The sequence below is a fragment of the Neopsephotus bourkii genome, unplaced genomic scaffold, assembly GCF_033783945.1.
Source record: "Neopsephotus bourkii isolate Nb327-2 ecotype Australia unplaced genomic scaffold, CSIRO-AGI_Nbou_v1 NB_882, whole genome shotgun sequence".
Lineage (NCBI taxonomy): Eukaryota > Metazoa > Chordata > Aves > Psittaciformes > Psittacidae > Neopsephotus > Neopsephotus bourkii.
The window spans coordinates 1071777-1096549 of NW_026901376.1; the positions used below are offsets into that span (position 1 = coordinate 1071777).

Sequence of the window (24773 nt, forward strand, 5' to 3'; positions counted from 1 at the left end):
AGTCAGAAATACCAGTGTTACAGATGAGAAGAGACATTTACCCCTGGTCATGACAACACTTGTCAACTTCCAAAGCTCCTACAGCAGCTTCAGAGAAGCACCTTGGAACTCAATTCACTTAACATTGGCATTATATTGCTTTACTTTGAAAATGGCCAGGAATAAACCACAGCAGCCCATTAAAATTTCAGTGCATGGAGACAGGAGAAAAAACCAACAACTTTTAACTCAATTTGTAACTTAGAAAATGCTGAGAAATCAGCTCTTTACAGCTAAAGGGTAATTAAAATGATTCCTGCCCTAGAAGTTCAAGCCCTTACTGGAGAACTCTGAAGTGCCCAGAGTTCTTCTGCACTGTTTTACAAGGAAGGAAGTATTCTTCTCCAGTCCAGTCCAGTGATGAGCTTAGTAAATACTGTGCAAAAAGCTTTAATCATCTATAGTATCTGCGTATATGGATCATGAATGAACACATTTCAACAAATAAGAATGGAAGCTAATACAGACTTCTGGAAATAAACCCACCCACTGGTTTAAGAGTCAACCACTGAAATTAAGCCAATACCATCACTATGGAACAACCATTCTGAAGAGTCTTCCTGCTGAAGAGAGCATGGGAGTTAATTGAGGGGTTTGCAGATCTGCTGTCACAGCATGTTCACCTAAGGACAAAGAAGAGTGAGTACTCAACACATTATTGTCCCTTGGCTGCCTCCAGCTGAACAGGGGGGACCCTTTGCCCAAGGGGTGCTTTCTGCTTCAGAGCTGTCAGACATTGCTGTGTCAGTGAGCTCAGGGTTTACAAACAGACAGTACACAGTGCTCACACTGGGCAATTTCACTGGCATCCTCACTCTCCTCTGCCCCTCAAAGGGCAAGCAGCCCACTAACCTCTCACTGCTCCAACAATATCCAGTAAAGAACTTCTACTCATAAACAGAGAAGTTCCTATAAGTACACTTTTCCCCTCTGAGCACAGAGGGCTTTAGAAATGAGACTAGGTACTGTAACACGAAGAATAAGGCATGTGCATAGAGCACTTCTCAGATATTTTGCACTATTCATTAATACGACAGACTAATCCAGTCATTCCTGAGGCTAGGATCATTTTGCAAATGGTTTAAGAAACCCACTCATTTCCTCGTTGCTCCACTAATGAAGAATAGGCCAGCTTGTCAGATGAATGAGCTGTACCATCACTGTAAAAACAACAAATCCAGAGGAGCCATGAGGAATTAAGACTAAAAAGTTCCAAATGAAGCATACAGACAAGATAAAAACCACTCTTGTTACTGCAGGCATGTTTGACTGTCATCACTCAGGGAAAGATTCCCTACAAACAACACGTAGCCAGCCTGGTTTTAGTATAGGTCTGCTTTTATTTCCATATTCAGCTCTTTGAGGGAGACATCCTTTCACAATCTGAAAGGAGGAGGATATAGCCCACTGTAGTGCTGCTTCAGCACACTAAGACACATCATATGAAAAATGGTTCTGTTGACTTTTCCCCAAACGAAAGGAACACTTGTCCATGCACTTGGGACATAGAAAGAGTCCTGAAACAGAAACATCGTGTGTTTAAGAGGTGCACTGGTGAATCTCACCTCACTGGCAATAGCCAAAACGCTACCAGTTGGCAAGTACTGCACAGGGAGTCAGGAAGTAAATACTGGTAGTAGTGGAGTTAAAAAAGAAAAAAAAAACAAAAATAAACCCCCTAAAAAAATAATAGAATTTAAAGCAGCGCCTTCCCAGTGCCTCACTGCAGCAGGCAGCAAGACTTAAAGGCACTACAGCGTGTCAGAATGGAGAAATCTGGTGCATCCACCCTTCCAGAGTGCAAGAATATGGATTACAAATTCCAGAGTTGATGTAGGCTTTCTGAAAAATGAACAAACTTCTTTTCAGCACAAGATCTGGTGGTGCTGCAGGAAGGGAAAAGAGAGGCAAGTTAGTTACTGTGCTTCTATATAAACAGCTCAACCTCATCAGAGAGGCTGCTTGGTGAAAGGCTGCACGTGTTTCACTTGTTCTTAAACTGATGTTTTCACCCTCTTCTTTCCATAAAAGGACCTCCCATGTATGGGACACAGATAAGCCTGATCAAAATACATTCACAGGTACCAAGGCTACATATTTGTCCATAAACCCAAGAGGTAAACTGTTTATGTTTTACTTGAACTCCTTAGATATCTGGAGATTAAAGAGCTATATAGGCTGACTTGCAGCTGTATAACGTATACTTCCAGTCTCCCCTTCCTTAAATGAAGTACTAAACATGACAGAACAGCAACACATTCCAGGTTTTAAGGCTTATGTGAGTGCCTTCACTATCAAAGTATCTTTTATCTTCTCAATCCAACAAACTCAAGCTCCCTAAGGGACATTTCCTATAACAGGGGCTGAAAGTAGCCTCTATTTTCAACATAGAAATACATCATATGAATTGACAAAAAGGCTCTGGGGAAAAGCACTGGATTAAATAAGATTTCAGCAACATGCAGCTGCATACAAGAATCTGCTACTTCCCAAGTTTTACCCAACATTCCTATAAAACAACAGCAGAGTTCATGTGGATGTTTAAACATCTCCAGGTTCTATCAGCCCAGTCAACTTGTTGTACCCTCTTCAGTACAGTACTTAAACTCTGTCCATTTTGAACTAACATGCAATTCATCCAAAAGGCACAATTTCTCTCTCATGCTACTCATTCCCCCTACTGACAGAACCTAGAGTCTGCAACACACTGAGCCTCGAAGCTGACCCTGACTCCAGTGCGGTTTGACAGCTCTGGCAAGACAGGCCATACACAGAATGCTGCTCAGCACAACTCATAAATCTGCCATTACTTCTTCAGACACTTTTGCCCTCTCTACAGAGAACGCACAAATCAACTTAAAGAGCAACACATTCACTCATGCAACAGACAGACCTAACTTTCTCAAGTAAATGATTGCATCTATAGCAATAGCAAACAGAGGGGTTTGTCATCTTACCACAGTTTAATTAATTACTCTGGTTCTGCAAGGGTAATAATTTCTTCATTGATAAAAAATTCAACAGTCTCCTCCTCCCAGTCGTCGACATTGCTGTCCAGCTCATCTGTGTCTACCCCTGCAATGCAGAAAACAGCAACACTGATCACACCAAACAAGGCAGCAATGGAAAGATTTGATGCTCATGGCAGAAACAGTCCTTAACACAGCAGTGAAAAGAGAGATTTTGGGGCTTTAAATCATACATGGTAAATTCATTAAATGACAACCAAGGTGCCTGCCAGCACAGGGCTTCTGCAGGTTTTCTGGTTAACTGCAACACCAAAGTCTCTTTGCTTTCCTTGAAGCATGAAGATGCAAGGTAAAACACAGATACCATATCTGGCAGCCAACAGCATTTGAACTTTCTCCTGTGGAGGGGGTGTGTGTGGTGGAATAAATCCTGTTGTGACTTAGGATAAAAAGTATAAATAACCTTTAGAGAACAGGGGATTAGCTTTGGCAGGAAATGGAGGGAGAGAATGGATGAATCCCCAGGACAGGGTAGTTATTTGGTAAGAAGCAGCATGACTTCACAAGTACTATGTGTGGCTTACCTCCTCGAAGCTCTAAACGCTCATTCCTCTGCTCCATGTACAATTTCTGTGCCATCTTGCGGTACTTTCTGAACTCTTCCATCATTGTACGTCTCCTTTCCACTAGCTCCTAGAGAGGCAGGAAGAGGTCATTAAACCTCCCCAGTAAATCAAATCCACATGGCAAGGCATTTGCTAGCAAGTCAAGCTTTCTCATGAACATATTTTCCACTAACTTGAAAGGAAAAAGATCTTTCACTTATGTAGTCAAAGAGCATCTTTGGTTTTAAAAGCTTTTCTTAAAGACTGCCAAATGGAGCAACTCACTAAGAACCCCCAAATTTTACCACCTTTGCTTAATGAGGCAACACCAGTGCCTCACCAGATTCATTATTATTTAACCTGACAGCTTGGTCACATCTTCCCTACTGGAACGAACTCTAACCATCTGGATTCAAATGAACACAAGTGTTTGTTAGAGAAGAAATTTAACTTGCATGTAACCATTACAAAATAGCTAAGGCCAGGTTACAAGTTGTATCTACATTACTATATTCCCAAAGTGTCTTGCCTTTGAAGCTTTGGACTGGCTCAGGCGATCCTTCTGCTCAAATATCTTGGAGTATTTCTTCAGGTCCTTCTTTATTTGCTGTAGAACAGGGAATTTTATTTCAACCAGGGTATCAGAGCAGCAATCATATTCTGCAAGAGCTCCTTCAATAGGTCTAAGCTGGCTATGCACTTTTTAAAAGCATCATCTTCTAGGTAATTTTCCTTCACTATCATTTTGTTTGTTCCGACTTAGGGATCTTGCAAATGCTGCTGTATGCATGCAATCAGTGAAATCTAAATTCAGTTTTGTTCTTTATACCCTTTGGCTTTACCCTAACTGTAAGAACAAGTTGTAGCCATTTCCACTCCGATCTTAAAGAGCAGTTAATATTTACCATCATTCTTAGAAGTGAGGTCCCCTACAGCAATGCTTTTTCACAAATTCAAGGCAAAAAGGCAGTTGCTTAACTTTGTAACAGCTCAAGCCCCATCCTCGACAAGAGAGAGTACGACAGGTCTATTCATACACCAAATCAATGTCAGCAGTCACCGGAAGGACACTACCTTTATCTGATCCTCACTGAGCAAGGTAGCTGGTCGTGGTCTCCACAGCAGCTGACAGAACCTGTCTTTGTTGTTTTTCTGGAGCAGACGGCCTTGGAATGTCCATAGCCAATATGCATTGTCCACCTGGAAGAGCAGTGCACCATCTCAGGTAAGATAAGCTATAACTTCACAATGTAGTCCTCACTCCATGTCTTAAGGGTCTTATAAAATAAGCACCATTAGTGAAGAGAAACAGGGTGCTCTTTTGGAAGTGCCTTCCTTGCACAAGTCAAATCCCTCTGCAAAACAGCTGTTCCATTAAAGCTTTGCAAGAAGTTACTCTCAAGGAGGATCCCACCAGTTTGAAACTAAGCCAGCCCTTCTACCACATTCTTAAGTCTCAAAGTCTATACTTGTACAGGAGAGGATTACAGAGCAGTGCCTGAAAGTAATACAGGTGCAATAAATCCTGCTACTCTGTGTGGACCACAAGGAGATCAAGGTTTAAACCACTAAAGACATAATGGAAAAGGACATTCAGTTTAGATTCATGAACTGCCCTTCCAGAACTTATTTTGGACAACTGGTGAAGCCAACGGCCTAAATACTGATGTTTAGAAGTTCATGTATAAAACTGCGGTGTAGGTTTTAAGTCACAGGATGACTGAGAGTTGCCCGTTTTCTTTTCCTAACCAACAGCCCAATAACTCTGGGAGACAAAGGAAAAACAAATACACCCCACAGGAAAACATCAGTACCTTATGGCTCCACCAAGACACAGAAGTCACAATGTATCTGCCTGTAGGATCCCATTCCACATCTGAAGCTGTGTAGTGTTCAGCTATATTCATCATGGTGCAGTCAGATGTATCAACAAATGCTAAGGCACCATTCATGCTGCAAAGACAAAATAAAGCAGATGGTTTTACATACTAGTATAGCCTGGTTTTTAAAAGCATTTCACAAGCTGCTTCTTTACACTTCCTCACTACAAAGATGAGTTCTCAGAGCAACCAAGAGACAGGCTCATACCAGTCTCTGTGGCTAGAAAGCATGTGATGAATAAAAACAAAACCCCAAGAATGACACTTTTGTGTCTGTGTTCAGTGACCCTGAACCCATTTTACTTCTGCTGTTAAAGTGACAGTGAAAACATACTATAGGCAAGTTACAGCCAAAGTTTAACAATCATATACTCAGACATACTTATGTAGTGAAGACAAGATGAGCAGCACTTGTCTAAAAGCACGTAAAGACAAATAGTACTCAAATGCTTAATAAAATTAACTTTCACTTGCTCTGATGTGAAACTTTCTTAATAGCTCTTTTACAAAACAGCTTTGTCATTAAGAGGTATTGCCCATGAGGAGCCACAGGGCTGTGACAACAAATGCATCGTAAGAACCACATGCGTGGTGCAAACTGGATTAGTTAAGTCAGTATTTAACTTAAACAGCTGAGAAGTGTTTCTAAATATCCACTTCTTGTTGAAAAAAGCATTCTGCATTTGGTATGGCAAAAATAGCATGTAAAAGATAAAGGACTAAACTACATCATGACATTGTGTTTCTTCTTTTCCTCTGCTTCTGCAAAGCTCTATCAGCATTACACAGTAATGCAACGTTCCTGGAGATGCCGAACATTCCTAGATGAATTACTCCAGTCTTTTCCCTCATCCAAATGAATGTGGTGTTCAGTAACTTGTGCAGTACTCACCTTCTGAGGCCAGCCAACACTACAAATTGCCCTTGAGGACTCCAGAATATCGTGTTTGCCTGCTGTTTGTCAAACGTTTCTGGAAAGAAACAAATTCAGAAGATCTCAACCTGACACCATCTCTTTGCTTACAAGCAGTCAACACCATTCAGTCCTCATAAGACATTTCTGAACTCTACAAGCAAGTCCTAACAACAGCCCTTAGCTCTACACTTCTAAAGGCAAAACCCAGTAGCACCCAGATGCCCAAAGGTAGCAGGAGAGATCAGAAGATCCCAACATACAACCTGGGAATAAATTTTATCTGAAGTGAGCCAAGTCTATGCTATCACCTCACATCCATTTCCCAAAGCCACAAAATTATTCTGCCTTGTAGGCCTTTTATTCCCAGACACTGGACTGATTCAGAGTCAAAACAGTTTAGCTGTCACCGAGAATTTAGATCTTTACAATACAATGTTAGGCAGAGCACATATCACTGTTCTACCCAAAACCAGGCAGAGTTTTGACTTTACTGTATCTACTGTCATGCAAAATGCCTAGTAACTCTATTTTTCACTTGTTTCCCAGTCACTTACTTATGAGTTCTATTTTCCCGTTGTTTTTAACATGGTAAAAGGAAACTGAAATTCGTGGAGTTTCTCCATGCAACACAGCAAACTTGCTTCCATTTGGTTCCCAAGCAAAGGCTATGATGCTTTCTGTAACAAAGAAAAAAACAAAAAACAATCCAAAACTCTCTCAAAAGACAATGCAAAACTTTGATTTCAAGCAGTTATCAAAGAAAACCAACGATGCTGAAAAAAGGAAACCCATCAGTTAAAAGACAGCCTATGTGGCAAAGCCTGTTAAAGCACGGGTTGATAAGGCAAAGGTAGGGAGTTATGGCATTTCAGACAAACAATAGCTCCCCAGAGTCTCCCATCTTCTGGAAAACACACTCATAGTATCAGCCCTATGATCTTTAATAGATTTTCAGTTACAAGCATGAGCAGCAACAAACATTTTGATTCCTCATCTCTACATGAGATGGAGGTGCCCTCCAACATTAATACTACACTAGGAAAAGAGTTATCTTCCCAGTTCTGTCACGTGCTGACAGCTATTTCTAAGAAACAAGTGTCTATAAAGTAAAGAAACACTTGGCATTACCTTTCATTTCCACCACATCCACTGGCACCTGTTTCTCTCTCATTCTGAATATTTCAAAGTTGGTCACTACTCCCTGTAAAGACCAAGATCAGCTCATTATCCAGCACAGAAGCAGTAGAGCAAATAGTTGTACTGGAAGGCACAGAAGGACAACTACACAATTAGCCTGTCAGGACACAGGATGAAAGACAAGATTTGTTTCTTTAATGGAAGCAGATAAATATAGTATGCCTCATTACCGAACACATTCCATCTTTTCCTGCCTGATAAAAAGTAACAGTACAAAAGCATTTGTTTCTTTCCAGACTGTTATGAAATTTAATTAAGACAGATAAACCTATGGTGCACCGTGCAGCACAAACTAAAGGCTGTTCAGCATCTGCTTGACATTGAGTGGAACAAGAGGTGAAGCCTGCAACTCTCGCCCAAGTCCACAATGTCACTGAAGTCAAAGCAAGCCTTGGGTGTAAACATGGCAGACTTTGCCTCTCCACATGCCTCAAATGCACATGGAAAAATGAAAAATAGCTTTGACATCATAGAATTTACACTGTCTGTATTGAAAGACAGTAGGTGTCAGCATGAGAGAGAACTAAATGTCATTAATATAATCAGAATCCACCTACCTGGGTGCCTTTGGGAGTCCTGTCTACCTTCACACACAGGTAATCCCCGTTCTTCTGCCAGTGTAGTTTACAGTCTACGACATTGAAGAGATTTCGCACACGAATCTCTTGTCTAGAAGGCAGCTGCATCAAAGTCACTCTTGCTGGGATGTCTTTGTCCTCAGGCACCCAGAAAGCAATTATGTTACCACCTGGAGACCATGAGAAGTCTCTACAGGAAGAAAGTAAAAAAATGCACTGGATTAATTTTTAATTAGAGATGCTACAAGCAGAAACCATTTTCATCATTGTATCTGAACCGCAGGCAAGTGTAAAATCTTAATAATAAAGGCAGATACAGACAAGCAACTCAGGCTAATTTAACCACCTTACACACATCACACCAAAACAGATGTTTAAACTGCTGTTTACACTTGCTCTATAATCAGTGTTATCAAACCCAGTACGTTTCAATTAGAGCAGGGGTTACACCCAGTGTAACAGATCTAAGAAACAGACTGATCAAACCAATGAGCAATAAGAAACCCTCCTATTAAATTACACAGGAGACAATATCCTTGCACCTGGGTACACTCAGTTTTCTTGTTGCTTTACAGAGGTACCTCAAAAGCTCTCATAGGAGTCCCTGTCTATCACACAGTCACGCACAAAACTAAACCCACTCCTTGCCAACAGGTAGGATACAGCACACCGTTCCAAGCCAGCATACAAATCTTGTTAGGGAGATATTCCCTGACTGCATTCCAGTTTGGTTTTGTAGACATAGAACAGGACTCCCCAGATAGACCCTGGATTAATCAGTAATACAAAGATTATTTCAAAGCACACAAGCTATCAACTACGGACAAGAATAAATGGAGCATTTTCCATTCCTTTTTGCCAGTTTGTCTGATTTGACCACTTTAGTGTACGAGACCAGAGTTCTAGATTCCTCTCACTATAAAGCCCCAGACACAACTCTCTTTAGTTAGAACTGTTATCTTTACAAAGGAATAGACCTACCTTATCCCATTGATTTTCAAGCTTTTTTTGTCCAACAAACCCATAGACTAAAAGAGAAAGGTGTGAATTTTGAAGTCAGTAACATTCTTCTTATTACAGATGTACCTTCTACTCCTATTAGAGCACACAAACTAGGAAATTGTGCACAGCTTTCAGAGATCCTGTATCACTTTTATTATGATCATACATATTCCACAGTTACAAATCAATAAAATCTGCTGTACAGATTAATGAGAGCAGAAGCCTGAATTGTCATGGAAATGTAAACCAGATTAGATTAGGCTGCAATTTATAGTGCATTTTTGGCACTCACCTTCTACTTAGAGCTCTGAGGCATCACAAACCTGATCCTACTGACTCATATATTGATCTGTCTAGTCATTCTAGACGTGTGAAATTGACTGTCAGACTCAGCTAAAGTTTTTCACCCAGGAAAGAAGACAAGCAAATGAATTTCTCCCCTTTTAAGCCCAGCTCTAGAGTATATTATTTTACAAAGTAAAACACTAATGGTAAGGGGGTTGGAACTAGATGATCTTAAGGCACTTTCCATCCCTAACTGTTCTATGATTATACATGTCATTTGAAATATATACCATGAGAAAGACTGACAAGAGAAAAAACAAGCAAGAACTTACAGGTGTTTCATAGATGCTGAGGATATCTGAAGTCATTCGAGCAAAGAATTTACCATCATGGCTCCATCTAAGCAAATAAAAAGGAAAAAGAATATTAAATAGGAACTGCCTTTTTATGTGATGAAATCTAGGATCAGTTCTCTCATTCTGTTTCTCAACCTACTTAAAAATAGGCCAGTGAGCTGAGTTTTCACAGTGGAATCCTCGCTTCTTCTGCCCAGTCAGAATGTCCCAGATGATAATAGCCTGAGGGTCATCCTGTGTGTCCATCAAAGGGCTGAAGGTCACTAAATACCTACAAAAGAAATAATTTCACTGTCAAAACTTCATCTAATATACCGATACAAGCAAGCTTTTATCCAAACAATATTACATACAATGTACTTTCAAACAGCAGTTTCTTTAATGGGATTTTAAGCAGTAAGAACAGTGTGATAAAGGGGAAGAATGCTTCCAAGATACTGTATTTCTCTGGCATTCCTCTGGCTGAGAAGACTCTAGATTTATGTACAAATCTTCCTGTATTGATGTTACAAGAAGAGGAATTCACTAAATACTGTTACCTACTATATAGCTTTGCCACAAGAACATGATTAGTTTCGGAAAGAATGTAAATCCATTGACCTTAGCCAACCTGAACCATAAGTATGTTAAGACTTCTCCACTGAAAGATAAATACTCTCTAATGTATTAAGACATAAAACCTAACGGCTTCCAAATGCTGTTTGAAAACTAGCAAAACAAGATATATCTCAGTCCTGAAACTATTTTAGCTTTCTATAAGGAGATCTTTAACATTAAAGAAAACATAGGGAATTCATGTAAGTACCAAAGATATACAGGACACTATACTCAACTGAATCTTAGAGAACGAAAGTCTAATATTAGAGACATCCCATCTAAGGAAAAAACACGGCCTTCTCCCTTGGGATAATACTCTCTGAGGAAACCTGTCAGCTCAGTTTTATAGAGCAATTATTCTAGATTATGTTAAGTATCTTTCCTGAAGTCAAAAGTCAGGCAGAGCTTCACTCGTTCCAAGAAGGAATTGTGCACGGAAAGCTGTACTTCCAAAGACAAAGGACAACAGAAAACCCCAACCACATGAGATTTGAAAGCACAGCAGCAACATGCATACTTCATGCTTTTGATCCCTTAGCCCAAACCAGTGTCATACCCCATACCTTTCACAAGGTGAGAAGTCAATAAGCTGCACTCCCTGGTGACTAAACCTTTGAATCTGCTTGAATTTCTCTCCACCCCAAAGTGCGATGCCTCGCTGGTGAAAGGTAGCTAAGTAGGTGCCCTTCGGGGACCAACGTACGTAGGTTTCTGTCCACCTCTGGATTTAAAAACAAAGGGTACACAAAGGTTTGGTTTCATGCTGCTTCCTAAAGGGGAAAGAATGAATGTGTGCCTTGTAGCTTCACACTTTACTGTTTATTAAGATCAGTGACAACCTGGACAAGCTGTGGAGTTTCATTCATGCACGTAATTCACAGTACTCAATTCTTCAGGTTGAAAAGTGTCAATTGAGACCTTTTCAACTTGCTGATCTTCAAAACCATTTTCCAGGTAGAGAGACAGCCTTTGTATAGTAACAATTATACCCACCTAAGCAGGCTTGGGTTTGCTCGCTGTGTTTCAGTCCTGGTAAGAACATACTCAGAAGTAAGGTCACTATTTCCAATTTCTTAACAATACACTTGACCTTCAGCTATGTTGAGAGGTTTCAGCAACACAGACCATGACCGGTGACCATGGTGATGAATGAATTACTCATCATCCCAGAGTCAACATCTTTCTACTGTAACACATAATAGTTACTACAGAAAATGCTTCTGGGTCACTGTCTGCAGCAGACAGGCACACTGACTCTCTCTTTTATATGCTACTACCAAACCAGCTATTCCTCTTTAGCATCTCCCTGTGGTCAGCAAAAAAGGATCAGAAGCAGCACACGTAAGCACATACTCCGCTCTAATGAATAACACTCCTCAGACTCTGACTTTGCATTTTCAGGTGTTTCTGAATCACCTACAATATAGAGACGAAGGAAACTAATGGGCATCGTGGACCAGTTAAGAAAAAGCAAACACCACCACAAACAAGTTAACTCTACATTTGTTTTACCTAAGCAGCTAATTCTGATTTTAAAGGATGTATTTTCACCATTCCTCACCAAAAGGAAGGAAAAAGGATTTCAGCAATAGGTGAAAAAATATCTTTGAAATGTCATAAAATAAATGAGACTGACAGTATATCTGTAATGTACAGCACTTCCAGGACACTCACTGCTCTGTCCTCAATTTGCACAGGTTCCTTGATGTCATTCCAAAAAATGGAGGTCCGGTCTCCTGACTCAAAGATCACACTGTACTGATCCCTACAATCAGGGTCTTCCAACCAGTATCGGAGATTGCCCTAAGACAAACAGAAGCAAAAAGCTTATTAGTGATAGTGGTAACAAACACAAGAGGTCTGCCTCCAGCATTTGGAAACATAAGATGCTTTCAAAACTCTATTTTTAAGCAGCTTGTGCAAAAAAATCATTCTTTCCTCTTATGTTTTGCTCTGTGTGGAACTACTAAACAGAGCCATTAAGTTCTTGTTCCTTCATGACAGTGAGAAGAAAGGAACAGGAGCGTATGACCACAGTATACTGTTACTTATAACAACACTACTGATGCATCATTTCTATTTTCATATGAATGCTCCAGTGATGAAGTCATCATTTCATATTGTGCTGAATATTCTTCCCACTTCCCCAAAGAAATCCTTACCAGGTCTTTAAATGGCTGTTTCTCAGGGATTTCCCACTCATCACTGATTGTCATGTACCTGAAAGAACAATTTCATTGGTTACCCTCCACGCAGGCACTTCTGGTTAGAATCCCCAGATCTACAGATACTCACGACAGCTGCACTCACTTATCAAAGTCTGTGAACAGGTTGACTCTGAAAGTGTGTTGTTTATCCAGTTTATAGGAATCTGCGTTCTTCACAGCATCCACAGCATGAGATGGAGACATGTACTCCAGGAAGATGTATCTGCAATGAAGGAAGATGACAGCAGGAAGTCATCACTGGCTATGTAACAGGCTCATATAAAAAAAAGACATTAAATAAAACACGGAACAAACAGTGGGGATGAACCAAGAACTCAGTATGGAGCACCTACAAAATTTTGTCTTGTCCCTAACAAGTTAGGGTTCAAAAGCAATTTATCTCCACTCTGGCCAAAAGCATATGCACACTTTTAGGCTGTATACAGGGCTTGATTGGAATTAAACTGATATTCTTTTTGCAGATAAGCTAGGCTAAGCAATGAATGCAAGTTCAATGCAACATAAATCAACAATGTGAGCTAGTAACAGGCAGGTTTGGTGCGCAGCTCTTTCCAGCTGAGTAACAAATCATGTGTAGGAAGTGTAAATCTTGCTGTCATAGACACCTCAAAGCACCACTCTTGTCTTTCAACTACACTGAATATAATCCAGCTTCCTTCTCACCATAATTTTCTCATGCTCCTCAAGCTGAACGTACAGAACCAACCAGGCATCTGCTCCAGAAAACCCAATTTCTTACGCTTTCCTCCCCAGACTCAGGAATATACAGTACTCCAACCAGAGGAGCAAGACTCTGTAAAACCTCATATTGATCAGGTTGATTTTGGCCTGCTTTCTCTCTCTAAAACTTTCCCTTTTGGCTTGATCACTTCTTGTTAGCTTTCTTCTCAATTTCAGATGCTGCAATTAACCATAAACAGGGATCAGAAGTTGGCAAAGGGGGACAGGATCTTCATAAGGGCTCACTGACCTTAAGGAAGTTGGAGTGACTAACATAAGCATAAGCACTGGCAACCAGAGATGAATACTGACAGTCCATTTTGAAATAAACAGTACATCCACTGCTACTAAGTTTTTAGCTAGAATCTATTATTAGCCATAGCTAAAATTAACAGAAAAATACCATTTAGTATTGCACAGAAATGTGCCTTCCAAACCCAGCTAAACTGTTTCCATAATTAATCTCCACACACACACACACTGTAGCTTAATGAGCTATTAAGCTTCTCAGCTCCCTCTGGAACTTCTGTTGCTTACTGAGACTAGATGTAAGGATTGTACAAAGTAAGGTAGAAGAAAGTGATAAGCAGGACTATGAGGTCACCATAAAAACTGGCCATAAAGTATTGACACTAACAATCAAGGGTAAGTCACAGCAGTGTCTCAGTCCCATTCCAGTAGGAGCTGACTTACCCTTTTGTCTTCCCATCTGCTTCTGGATAAAATTCATTGATAATTTTACCAAACTTGGAAAATATTTTGTGGATGACATTCTTCAGTTTCTCAAGTCGGTCTGGTCCAACCTGGGGAACATTATCCACGACAATTACAGAGTCAATCCCGTCTGCTTCCTGCGGCTGATCTTTCAGTACATCACCAAGTAATTCTGCAAAGAAAAAGCATACAAGAAACTAAGGCACCAGTCTACATCATGAAGTAGGAAGACAGGAGGGTAAAAAGAACAGTGACAGTAAGACAATAGGAAGACTTCAAATTTCAGGACATTTCAAGAATCATTCAAGAAAATTGGTAGTGAATGAATGTTCCATCAGAGAAACAACTGAACACCCATCCAACTCCCAAAACTTCCTTGCTAAGAGGCATGATTACACAGTTTCTTAAACTTCAAGCAGCTAACTCCTTACAGCAATACCTTACACTGAGGATGTCAACACCTGCACCACCAGCTTGTTTCTGGAGCTGTAACTGGCTCACAAAGCGCTCAAATTGTAACTGGATGACTGAAAGAAATGCAACATGTACCATCCTTCCAAATGCCATGAGTTTTAGCATAATTCAGAACTATCTGCTACGCTGGAAACTCTGCGTGTCTTAGCATCACTGTAATTATGTTTAAGAACTCACACTCTGTCTAAACCTTTAATTAAACACAAAAATGAAGGTCTAAGGCATGACACCTAAAGCCACCCTTAAGCATGCAGCAAGTGAAGACAAGCGCATACTTCTTCACACTCTGGACAGTCTTCAACTGTACTAACTCGCATTTCCTACAACATCTTAACACATTTTGAGAGTGGGATGGTTCAGTCCCTACACTGTCCCTTCACTACTAGGAAGAAATTGCTTACAACATCACTGAAGTTTCCCATACACAATAGGAAGAACATTCTCAAGGACTGTAACTGCAGTTATAACTTATGTGCCACACCACGATAAAAACACTTAAAAGGTCCAAAGTACACCTAGATGTTGTACATAAAGTTAGACGCTTCAACAACAACACTGCATAAGTTTTACTTAGTAGGTTTCTAGACTTATGTTCTGTAGAATTCTAGACAGACGTAATCTAGCTTTAATCTATTCCTCAAGTCAATTCTATTCGATTAGTCTGTAACCACCACCTAAACCCCATTGGTAATACATAAATTTAAACACAATTCTCAAATTAACATTACCCGAACTACATTCTAACCTGTAGATCCAAGAAGACACAGAAAAATTATATCCATGATTCAGTTCTCAATGGATTGAGCTAGAAGCACTAAAGACAAGGCTATCCAAACAAACCCTCACATAATGTTAACCTAAGGTTATTTTTAAACCTTTCCAGGAACAAAATCCAACATTATCCCTAGATATCCTGTTCAAACATACACTTTAATACTTGTCTAGATAACTGATTGTTCCACTTACTAACATGATTGCATGACTGGATTCTAAAGCAACATCAGTTACAAGTGGCAGATTTTCTCTGGTTTATGGACATTTTTAGCATTGTTTACTTAAATGGACCAGAACAGACATTCTGCTAACAAATAAGCCAAACGTGCTGAAATGAATGGCAGTTTCACACATACCACATGAACAGGAAAAATATACATGCTTATCTGCAGTAAGCCTTTAACTTACGTGAAAATATAAACTGCAAGACCAGACAGTAAATAAGTGTACACCACTATGCTTTGAATTAGAATACAAGGATAAAATTTGGTGTCAGACTATGTCCAGCATTCACAAGCCAGAGGAAAAAAATTAATCCATGCACATGTATGCATACACACAGAAAAACATTTAAAACATGAGAACAAATGAAAAAGGGTGCTCGATGTGTTGATACTTTGAAAGCATTTTAATGGAATTTTGCTGGTTTGGAATTCTAGAAGTTATCCTTCCCAGAAAGACCACTGGAAAGATCTCGAGTAGTGAATAAACATGTTTGCTTTGAATTTGAAATAACCAAAACCTTCAGCTTTCTATAACCTGAAGCTTCAACAGGTTATTACATGTGGAGATTTACAATGATTTGTGGCAATACGCTTCTCAAAAGCTTATGCAGAAACAGATGCCATCACCACTAAGATTATGTAGTACTCACGGAATATTGAGTTTGTAGTATTTATTATTCAAAAAGATGCTCTCCATGTGCTACTACCCGGCGTAAACTACCAGTTACTACTATTACTGGTAGTAACTAAAAGCTGAGGGGGTTAGAGGAATGATCCTCCATATTATGTCATTTTACTTACTCCACACACTCAGATTATACCCACAAACTTCCCCAATTATAGCAACTATTTACTAATTTGTAGCAACTATTACAAAATGGCTCAGACCATGTTCTTCAGAGCAAGTCAGATACTCAGTGAAGGTGTGCAACACAGCAAAAAGCAGGAGGACTTGACAGAAGTTAATGTTTAAGAGGCAAGTCTGAAGAGAGTCCTTAGTGAGGAGCAGCAGACTGAAAACTGGGACAAGAAGTCAAATGCAGGAAAAGTGAATTAAAACCCCCAGAATTAACAACAGGTATCCTAATGGCACAAAACCATATAGATCACCAAGGATAAGCAAAAACCTTGACATGAAGGTAGAGGCATTAGTCCCAGTAACAATCACAGGTGATGACAACTTTAAGAGCACTATTTCAAACAAATAGGTAGGCAAAGAAGTAGAAGGAAAATAGGACATACAGGTAAATCCTGACTTCTTTTAAGTACAGCAGTGTGTACAGGGATCACTCCAGGCAGGACTTTCTACCACACAAAGTGGTTTAAGTTAAGGTATTTTGGACCACGTTTCCCCCTCCTCCTTTCACCTTTCACCTACTGCAACATGGAAAATTGACCCAAACTGTTACAGATCCGGAAAAGAATACCACTTCTTTTGTGGTCAGGGGTTAATTTATACTATTGATTTACATACTATTTATCTACAGACTTCACTCTGGATGTGCAGAAAACGCAGAATGATGAAATCTAGTAAGATAAGATAAGGGCTGCAAGTTAATTTCCTAGTATATACTAGATCTCAAGATACTCTTTCAAGGAATAAGCCAACCTTCAGGTAGCTGATAATGTACTAAAGCTGTGGGTAAGGAACCACTTCCCTAGGATCTAGGATACACGCAGCAAAGTGTCTTCTACCACTACAAAAATTGGAAGGATTGAAAGGAATAGTTTAAAAATCCTGTATTACAGTAAAATAACATGCAGATTTCTTATTTACCCTATAATCCCCTATCTTAGATTTTCCCTGCATGTAAAATGAAAGCACGTACTTTCACACAAGTCTACAAGAAAAAGATGGAAACAAGGAAACACAAAAGGGTGATTTTTTAGGCTCTATTAGTCATTTTTCATAACTACTTCCCACAAAAAGACTTTGTAGGCCTACAGACAAACCAAGGAATGCATATTCAGATTCATTTGCAATAATACAGCGTTTAATCAAAACTGTAGCAGATTAAAGGCAAATGCCTACATTGTACCCTTCCTCGACCTTAAATCCAAAATTGTGAACAAAGGGATCTTCAAAAGGGAAGAAGCTGGTTTAGCCAGCTCTTATTCCACCCACAAGAGAAGCAGGGTGTGGTGGGTATACAGCTATCTTCAGCTGGCAGAATTGTAAGGACCACTATCATTATCTTAACTAAAGCTTCATTGCACCTAAGTGCATCTGACACATCCCTTCTCCTGCATGAACTTGGATGCGCTGTTCCTCCATGCCACCATCATGCTGGTGGAAAGCAAGCTGACGGTCCAATCCTAAAGATGGTCCAGCTCAAAGGTGCTCATGAAGATGGAATGTTATCATAAACACTGAAATAACTTTGGCTCAGTGACAGTGATAGACTCCTTTTCTCCTTCGGGAGTCATCAGGATACAGGGAAAGGAATAAGGAAGCTCAAGAAGTTGCGCATAGAAAGCCAGACCAACAAGAGTGACTAAACTTAAACACTGTAATTCAGGCACTAACACTGTATTATTCACACAGATGAGAAGTTAACCCAAATAATCCTTCACAATAAAATACATGAAATGGAAAATACATGCAGTTTCTGAAGACAATCAGAATTGACCATAATAATCCCAGGCATAGACCAAGTGTATCAAGCAAACGCTTAACCAGGCAAAAGCAATCCAACTACATACTTGCAGACGACTTTGCCAACATCTCTTTAAGAAACACGTGCACAAGTTCAAAGAGCCATACAGACGACTAAATTGAGACCAGCAAACACTCTCCTAATCTAAGGTATTTTGCTGCAGTTTTGTTAAGGTAAGCACAGGACTCAACACCAGAAGGCACATGGATCACCTGTGTTCCACGGCCAACGGAAGAACTGACTTACAATCACATGCTTTAAGAAACTTTTCTCCAGTTTTCATATATGTAACATAGGACCCTACAACACATAAGATACACGTAAGTCAGACCCTACAACAACGTATACCTAGACCAAGTACTTTTGCTATTCAAGAATGGAGATGATTTATCTAGAAAGATTTAATTGAAAGATACTAAAACAGAGTTCTAACTCCTGTATGACAGAATCACGTATTCCCTCGACTGTCTCTGCAGCTACACAATGGCTTTATAACATTTTATGACAGTCAATATTCAATACTTTTCAAGAAGAGCCTCAGTTCGAATTTAACTGGCAGAAATAATGCTCCCATACCTTTCTCATCACAAAGTGCCTATGTCATGTCTTTCTGAGCACTAAATCTTCTCAAAGCCATACTGTTATCTACAGATTTTACTCTGGATGTGTAGAACACACAGAATGATGAAATCTAATTTGCATCAGGTCAAAACTGAAGACTGCTGGTTTTACAGCCGAGTTTAACCAACGGAGGCAAACGGCAAACACACAAGGTGGTGATCCCGCTCTGCGCGAGCAGCCCGCAGACCGGTACTCGAAGTTTGCCATCACGTTTAGGACCAACAGTACGGTGCGCAGATAAACCAGAAGGAGCTTCATTCAGGACGCACTGCTGCGACCAACACGCGTACCCAGCAACACGAGCAGCTGCCAGGCAGCCCGGGGGGATGAAGGGAGCAAAGCGCGTCCCGGAGAGCGATGGCACGGCCATGCACCGCTCGTACACCGGGCTTCGGGGGCCTTCGCCGCGGTCATGGCCGGGCCCCACGGCCGGAGCTCTCCCTCCTCCCCGCGGCCCCTCCCACCCATCCCGCTCCCGGCCGCCCTTCCCGCACCTTCATCGCTGATGTCGTCCACGAAGTCCTCGGGGTCGCTGAAGGAAATCTCGTCCTCGGGCTCGGCCGGGACGCCAGGCGCGGCCTCTCCGTTCTCCTGCGCCGCGCCGGGTTCAGCCTCGGTCTTGGCTTCAGCCGGCGGCTCGGTCTTGGCCTCCACCGCCGGCTCGGCCTCAGGCTCGGCCCCGGCCGGCGGCTCGGCCTCGGGCTCAGCCTCCGCCTTCTCGGGGCTTTGGCGGCCGGAGGGCGGCTGAGGCGGCGGCTGCTCGGGCTCGGCGGAGGGCTCCTCGGCGGCGGGAGGCGGCGGCTCAGGGGGCCCCGGCGGCCCCTCAGACTCGCCGCCTTCTTCTTCCCGTCCCTCTCCTTCCTTCTCCTCCTCCTCTTCCTGCTGCGGCGGCAGCGGCTCTGCCAGGGGCGGCGGGGACCCGTCCGTGTGCTCGGTGTCGCCGCCGGGCCCCTGCACGGCGGGGGGCGCTGCGGCCGCCGGGCTCTCCTCGGTGTCCTGCATGGGGCTGGCTGCGGGGCCCGGCCGGCCGCGCGCTCCCTGCTACAGCGCGACGGGGAAAAGAGCGGGGGAGGGGCGGGGCGGCTCCTACCGCCCGGCCATGTGCGCCAGGACCAGCGGGCCCCGCGCGGGGGCGCATACCAACAGGCATGGAGCGGGAGGGGGGCTGTCGAAATTAAATCCTCGACCAGCCTCAGCGGCTGCTCACCGCCACCATATTCTCCCCCTTCTGCTCCGAGGCGGCCGGCATCTTCTTCTCAGCCCGCTCCTCTCTCAGTTAGAGGCGGCTCCCATTCTTACTCGCCGCATAGCAGCCGTGGCTCCCCCTATTTTTTGCGTCGCTGTGGTCGAGTCCAAGATGGCGCCTCTTCCCATCCTTCTGAGGTGGGGTTCGGCCGAACCATTTATCTGGAAGCAGAAAGCGCTGTGGCATTTAGCCTCGCTGAGGTAGATCGAAACCTTACTGCGCTTTCGGCACCTCAGCGTGTTTTCTTTTCCAGCTTTAGGCGGAAGGCGACAAGGCAGCATTCTGATACAAAACCTGCGCACCCTTTCCCTCCAAACTTTCAGCCATGGACTCGCCCGAAGGCTGGCCATGCACTCGTGGGAGCTACCAAATTCGTGTAGAGGGGGTAATGCCGACAGCAACGCGTTTGTTTTAAGGGGCCGAGCAGACGGAACCAGCGGTGCTCCCCTCTCCAGCGGGTGGAGTGGCCGCATGGTATGGCCCGGCGATAGGCGCCACATCAGCCCCTGAGGGGCTGGAGCTGGCTCACTGTGGGGTAGAGTGGCTCGGGTAATGGATGGGATTGTTAGTAACAGCTGAGCCGCGGGTCGAATGTGCCAGCCGGGCTCCAAGCGTTGTGTTAGTTCCTGCAGGACCTTTGTAGGTTTTAGATACCTTTTTATGTGAGGTAAAAAAAATGGCGCTCGTCATCCCGGAGCACCGGTTCGCGGGAGGAGCCCTCTCCAGGGGCAGGGAACCCGGTGGTCCCCCGGTACGGCGGTATAGAGAAGGAGTTGTGTTCGTCTCTAGTGTTTTCCAGTGGCCTGAGGCCTTTCCTTGCACAGTCCTACCTTAGTATGAGTTTTAAACTTGTAAAAGTTCTCTCGTGCTGACTGCTAATGGGAGCAACCTGAGCTCTCTTGCCTCCTGTTTTGGGCTCCTCAGGTTGATGCAAAGATATGTAAAGTATCTATTTTTTTTCAGTATGCGTACTAATATAACGTATGCAAAGTGAAAACGGGAACTTGGAATTTGGCTTGGATACCGTCTTGAGGTGTTGGTGATGTTTTGGAGGAAAAAAAGGTCAGTTCTTAAGGAGCAGTTCGTCTGTGTTTACTTCTGGATTAGCATTTTGTGAATCCAGTTAACTTTTTGCGTAGGTTTTTCTTTTAGCTCAGTGCTTTCAAACAAATCATCAAAACAGAATAAAATGCCAGCACAAAATGGCCATGGGAAGAGCAGAATAGGTATTGCACTCAGCATTTTAAATTTAGACCCTATTTTATATTGGAGTATTTTTCACACTCTGATAATGTTTTCGGTTGTCCCAATGTGTAGTTCCTTTGTGGTGTCTGTAGAAGTTTGTGTGTTTTTCTCCCTAGAGTGCTACAGCAGGAGCTTTTGTTTAAGATAAGGATGCTGGGGAGGGACTCTTCATTAGGGACTGTAGTGATAGGACAAGGGGTAACGGGTTAAAACTTGAACAGGGGAAGTTTAGGTTGGATATGAGGAGGAAGTTCTTTCCTGTTAGGGTGGTGAGGCACTGGAATGGGTTGCCCAGGGAAGCTGTGAATGCTCCATTCCTGGCGGTGTTCAAGGCCAGGTTGAACAGAGCCTTGGGTGCCATGGTTTAGTGTGAGGTGTCCCTGTCCATGGCAGGGGGTTGGAACTGGATGATCTTAAGGTCCTTTCCAACCCTAACTATTCCATGATTCTATAAATTGGAACAGGGAAGTTGTAGAGTCACTGTCACTTCAGGGATTTAAAAAGACATCTAAATGTGGTGTATGGGGACAGGGTTTAAGGTGGACTCGGCAATGCTGGGTTAATAGTTGGACTTAACGATCCTAAAGGTCTTTTTCTCAGGAATTGATTCTATGCTTAAGAACTTAAACCAAGAAACCCCCGTTTTGTAATTTATCATCTAGTCAGGAGATGGCAGACTAACTCCACTCACTGGGTAAGGGTGTCAACCCCCTGTGTTGGGCAGTGTTCGCGAATGGAAACGATGACTGGCACTTTGTGCAGTTATTTTTTAGCCCTCGCTACATCATGGTAGTTGACCAGGCTTTGACTTCCTGGTTTGTAGCAGAAGCGGACGGGAAGTGCTGTTCCTTCTCCCGTTGTCACAACAGCGTCTTTATCCAAACGTGAGGGAGGACATGCTGCAGTTTGATCCATAGTCTGTCAAGCTGTGTCCTCAAGATTACATGGCTCTTTCTCTTCCCTGTGTTTCACCACTCTCTTGGTTGCCTGTATTGGAATGTGGAATTTCTGCTTATTACCTTTGTTAGCAAGCTAACTACTAATTTTAAGTTAAACACTGAATCTAAATGTTGGATTCTCATTTCCTGTCTTTGCATGGGCTGCTATTTCCACTTTCCTTGACTTCGCAGCAAGTTTTAGCATCTCTTCCTTCCTTCCCCATCTATTAAAATTTCCCTTCAGTCCCTGTGCTACTATCTCATGGCTATTCTTCCAGTTCTTACTCAGCGGTCTGAGGGTGAGTGGATCAGCTATTAAACCCAGAGATTTTGGCACTGGCAGCTGGAGCCTCTTCTTGTAAGTATTCCCCACGCAAACCTCCTAATCAATGGGAAATGTTGTGTAAGAAGTCTCCCAGGAATGGCTTTTTGTAACAACTGTCAAACCAGTAATGCCTCATGAATTTTACTAGGTGCAAGGGATTTGAGAATGATGGAGCTGACAGCCCTGCTTCCTAAACTGAGTTCGGAAAGAGTAAGTGGGCTCTTGTGGGCTGCATGAAATATCTCGTGCTGATAGGACGTGCACTGAGTGACGCACTGAGAGTCGTACTTCATGTACTTCTGCATTGCATTTGTTGCTTGGAACCTGCTGACATGTCCCTTCCTCTCCTTTTCCCCTTCCCTCCCTTTCCCAGTGGTTATAGTTTCTCTATGCTGTCAGTTTTGCAGCGGCTTTTGCTGCATTCACAGCAATATGGGAGCATTCAATAACTCATGTCAAGCACGATCTTTCCAGCCCTGTTCAGAAATACTTTCTGCAATTGAATTATTTTTCATCGTATTTTTCATCAAGGCTCCTCCCATGGCTGGCAAAAACAATCTTCAGCTGAGAATGTCTTATTTATACCAAATAAATAGTTAAGCTATTAGCTTAAGTACAGACCAATCAAAAATCTATAGCTAAATGAGAACATGTTGATTCCTCCATTCATTTGCTCCAAAAGTGCTATATCGGCGAAAAATCCGGGAGTGCTCAGTGTTCGGAAGTGCTGAGCATGCAGAACTCTCCACTTGCTGCTGTAGACACGAGCTGAAGGGCCTCTCAGCTTCAATAATGCCACACTTTCTTGAATTCTATAAGCAGCTTTAGTTTGGGATCTCGGCTCAAATAGCATCAGGCAAAAGGAAAAGGAGAATCACATCAGTCCCACCTTGTTGCTGCAGGGGAAGTTTCAAGGGGGAGCGTTAGGACTGTAATTACACCTAAAATGGTTCTCACTTTCTAATCTTCTGGCTCAGTTCTAGTGAAGGTAACTATTTATCTTCCCATGGTTAAGTATCAGGAGCATTAATTACTGATGCTGTGGATGTTAAAACCAGAAAGTGTTATTATGGGCTGGTAACATCTTAATGGGGTCCAAGTCTGTATGGGTTTTTGTTTCTTGTTTGTTTGATGGTGCTTTCAGGACAACCACTGTGTACAACGTTTGCCTTATCTTTCACCAGTGTCAGCCATATCATTCCTGACCACGAAAGTACAGGAAGTGGAAAATTACTAATAAAACGTGTTCATACCTGAAATTCTTGGGGTTTTTTGTAGGTTTAGAAGGTGTTTGTGCATCCAGATGCTCACGTTTCTGTACTTCCTGGACAGACTGATGTTTGTTTCTACCATATTTGCCTTTGTCATGCATTCCTTGTGGTGTACGGCATAAAGTCATAGAAACCTGGAATGGTTTGGGTTGAAAAGGACCTTAAAGCTCATCCAGTTCCAACCCCCTGCCATGGGCAGGGACATCTTCCACTAGATAGGTGGCTCTAACCCCCATTCAACCTGGCCCTGAACACTGCCAGGGATGGGGCAGCCACAGCCTCTCTGCACCCTGTGCCAGTGCCTCAGCACCATTGCAGAGAAGAATTTCTGTGTAAGAGCTCATTTCAATCTCCGTTCTGTCTAAAGCCATTCCCCCTTGTCCTGGCCCTACAGACCCTTGTAAAAAATGCTGCATTTTTTTTTATTTGGAGAAACATTTAATATTTACTTCTAATTTATCATCTAGAATGTTTCATATATCCAAATGAAATCCAAAATATCAAACATCCTATGTATAGCAAACACCCTGATTGATCGATGAGATGGCAGCAGAAATTCAAGGTGGGAAAAGTTTACTCAATGAAGGAAAATACACCAAAAATCGTCTTGGATTATCTCATCTGGCTTGGCATACAAAGTATGCCATCCCATCCATCACCAGCTACTGGAAGATCTGTCTTACCACTACTTCCAACACTATCCACTTTTCATAGTGCACAATGAAATCCTCCTGCAGTTCACATTCCCAACAACCGCCTTTCCCAGTTTTAGGGGGGGAAAATCGGTTTCAGTGTAACGTCTGTATTCACTCCATGAGCGGATCACACCTTTCCCCATGCTTTCCAATGCTCGAAACGTTTATCATTAACCCCAAGTGTTTCTGTGGCGCTCCGAGCAGCCCGCTCCACAGC

The 24773-nt window shown here is 42.4% G+C and overlaps 2 protein-coding genes across 2 annotated transcripts in view; one reads left to right on the plus strand and one right to left on the minus strand.

Annotated features, from left to right (window-relative positions):
• Positions 1–1359: 1359 nt before the first annotated feature.
• On the minus strand, positions 1360–19871 carry EIF3B (eukaryotic translation initiation factor 3 subunit B). The gene is made up of 19 exons (XM_061357004.1): positions 19331–19871; positions 14066–14258; positions 12735–12854; positions 12587–12644; positions 12099–12227; positions 10988–11145; positions 9967–10098; positions 9804–9870; positions 9166–9212; positions 8164–8374; positions 7538–7610; positions 6964–7086; positions 6386–6464; positions 5428–5566; positions 4688–4813; positions 4143–4220; positions 3593–3701; positions 2997–3114; positions 1360–1925 (listed from the first exon to the last, which is right to left on the minus strand). The coding sequence occupies exons 1-18, from the start codon at positions 19836–19838 to the stop codon at positions 3011–3013; spliced, it is 2454 nt and encodes an 817-aa protein (XP_061212988.1). The 5' UTR covers positions 19839–19871; the 3' UTR covers positions 1360–1925; positions 2997–3010.
• Positions 19872–20409: 538 nt separating this feature from the next.
• The window catches only part of SNX8 (sorting nexin 8), a 28901-nt gene continuing 24537 nt past the window's right edge, over positions 20410–24773 (plus strand). Inside the window, exon 1 of the mRNA XM_061356991.1 lies at positions 20410–20556. The gene's annotated coding sequence lies outside the window, so the exon portion shown is untranslated. The remainder of the gene's footprint in view (positions 20557–24773) is intronic.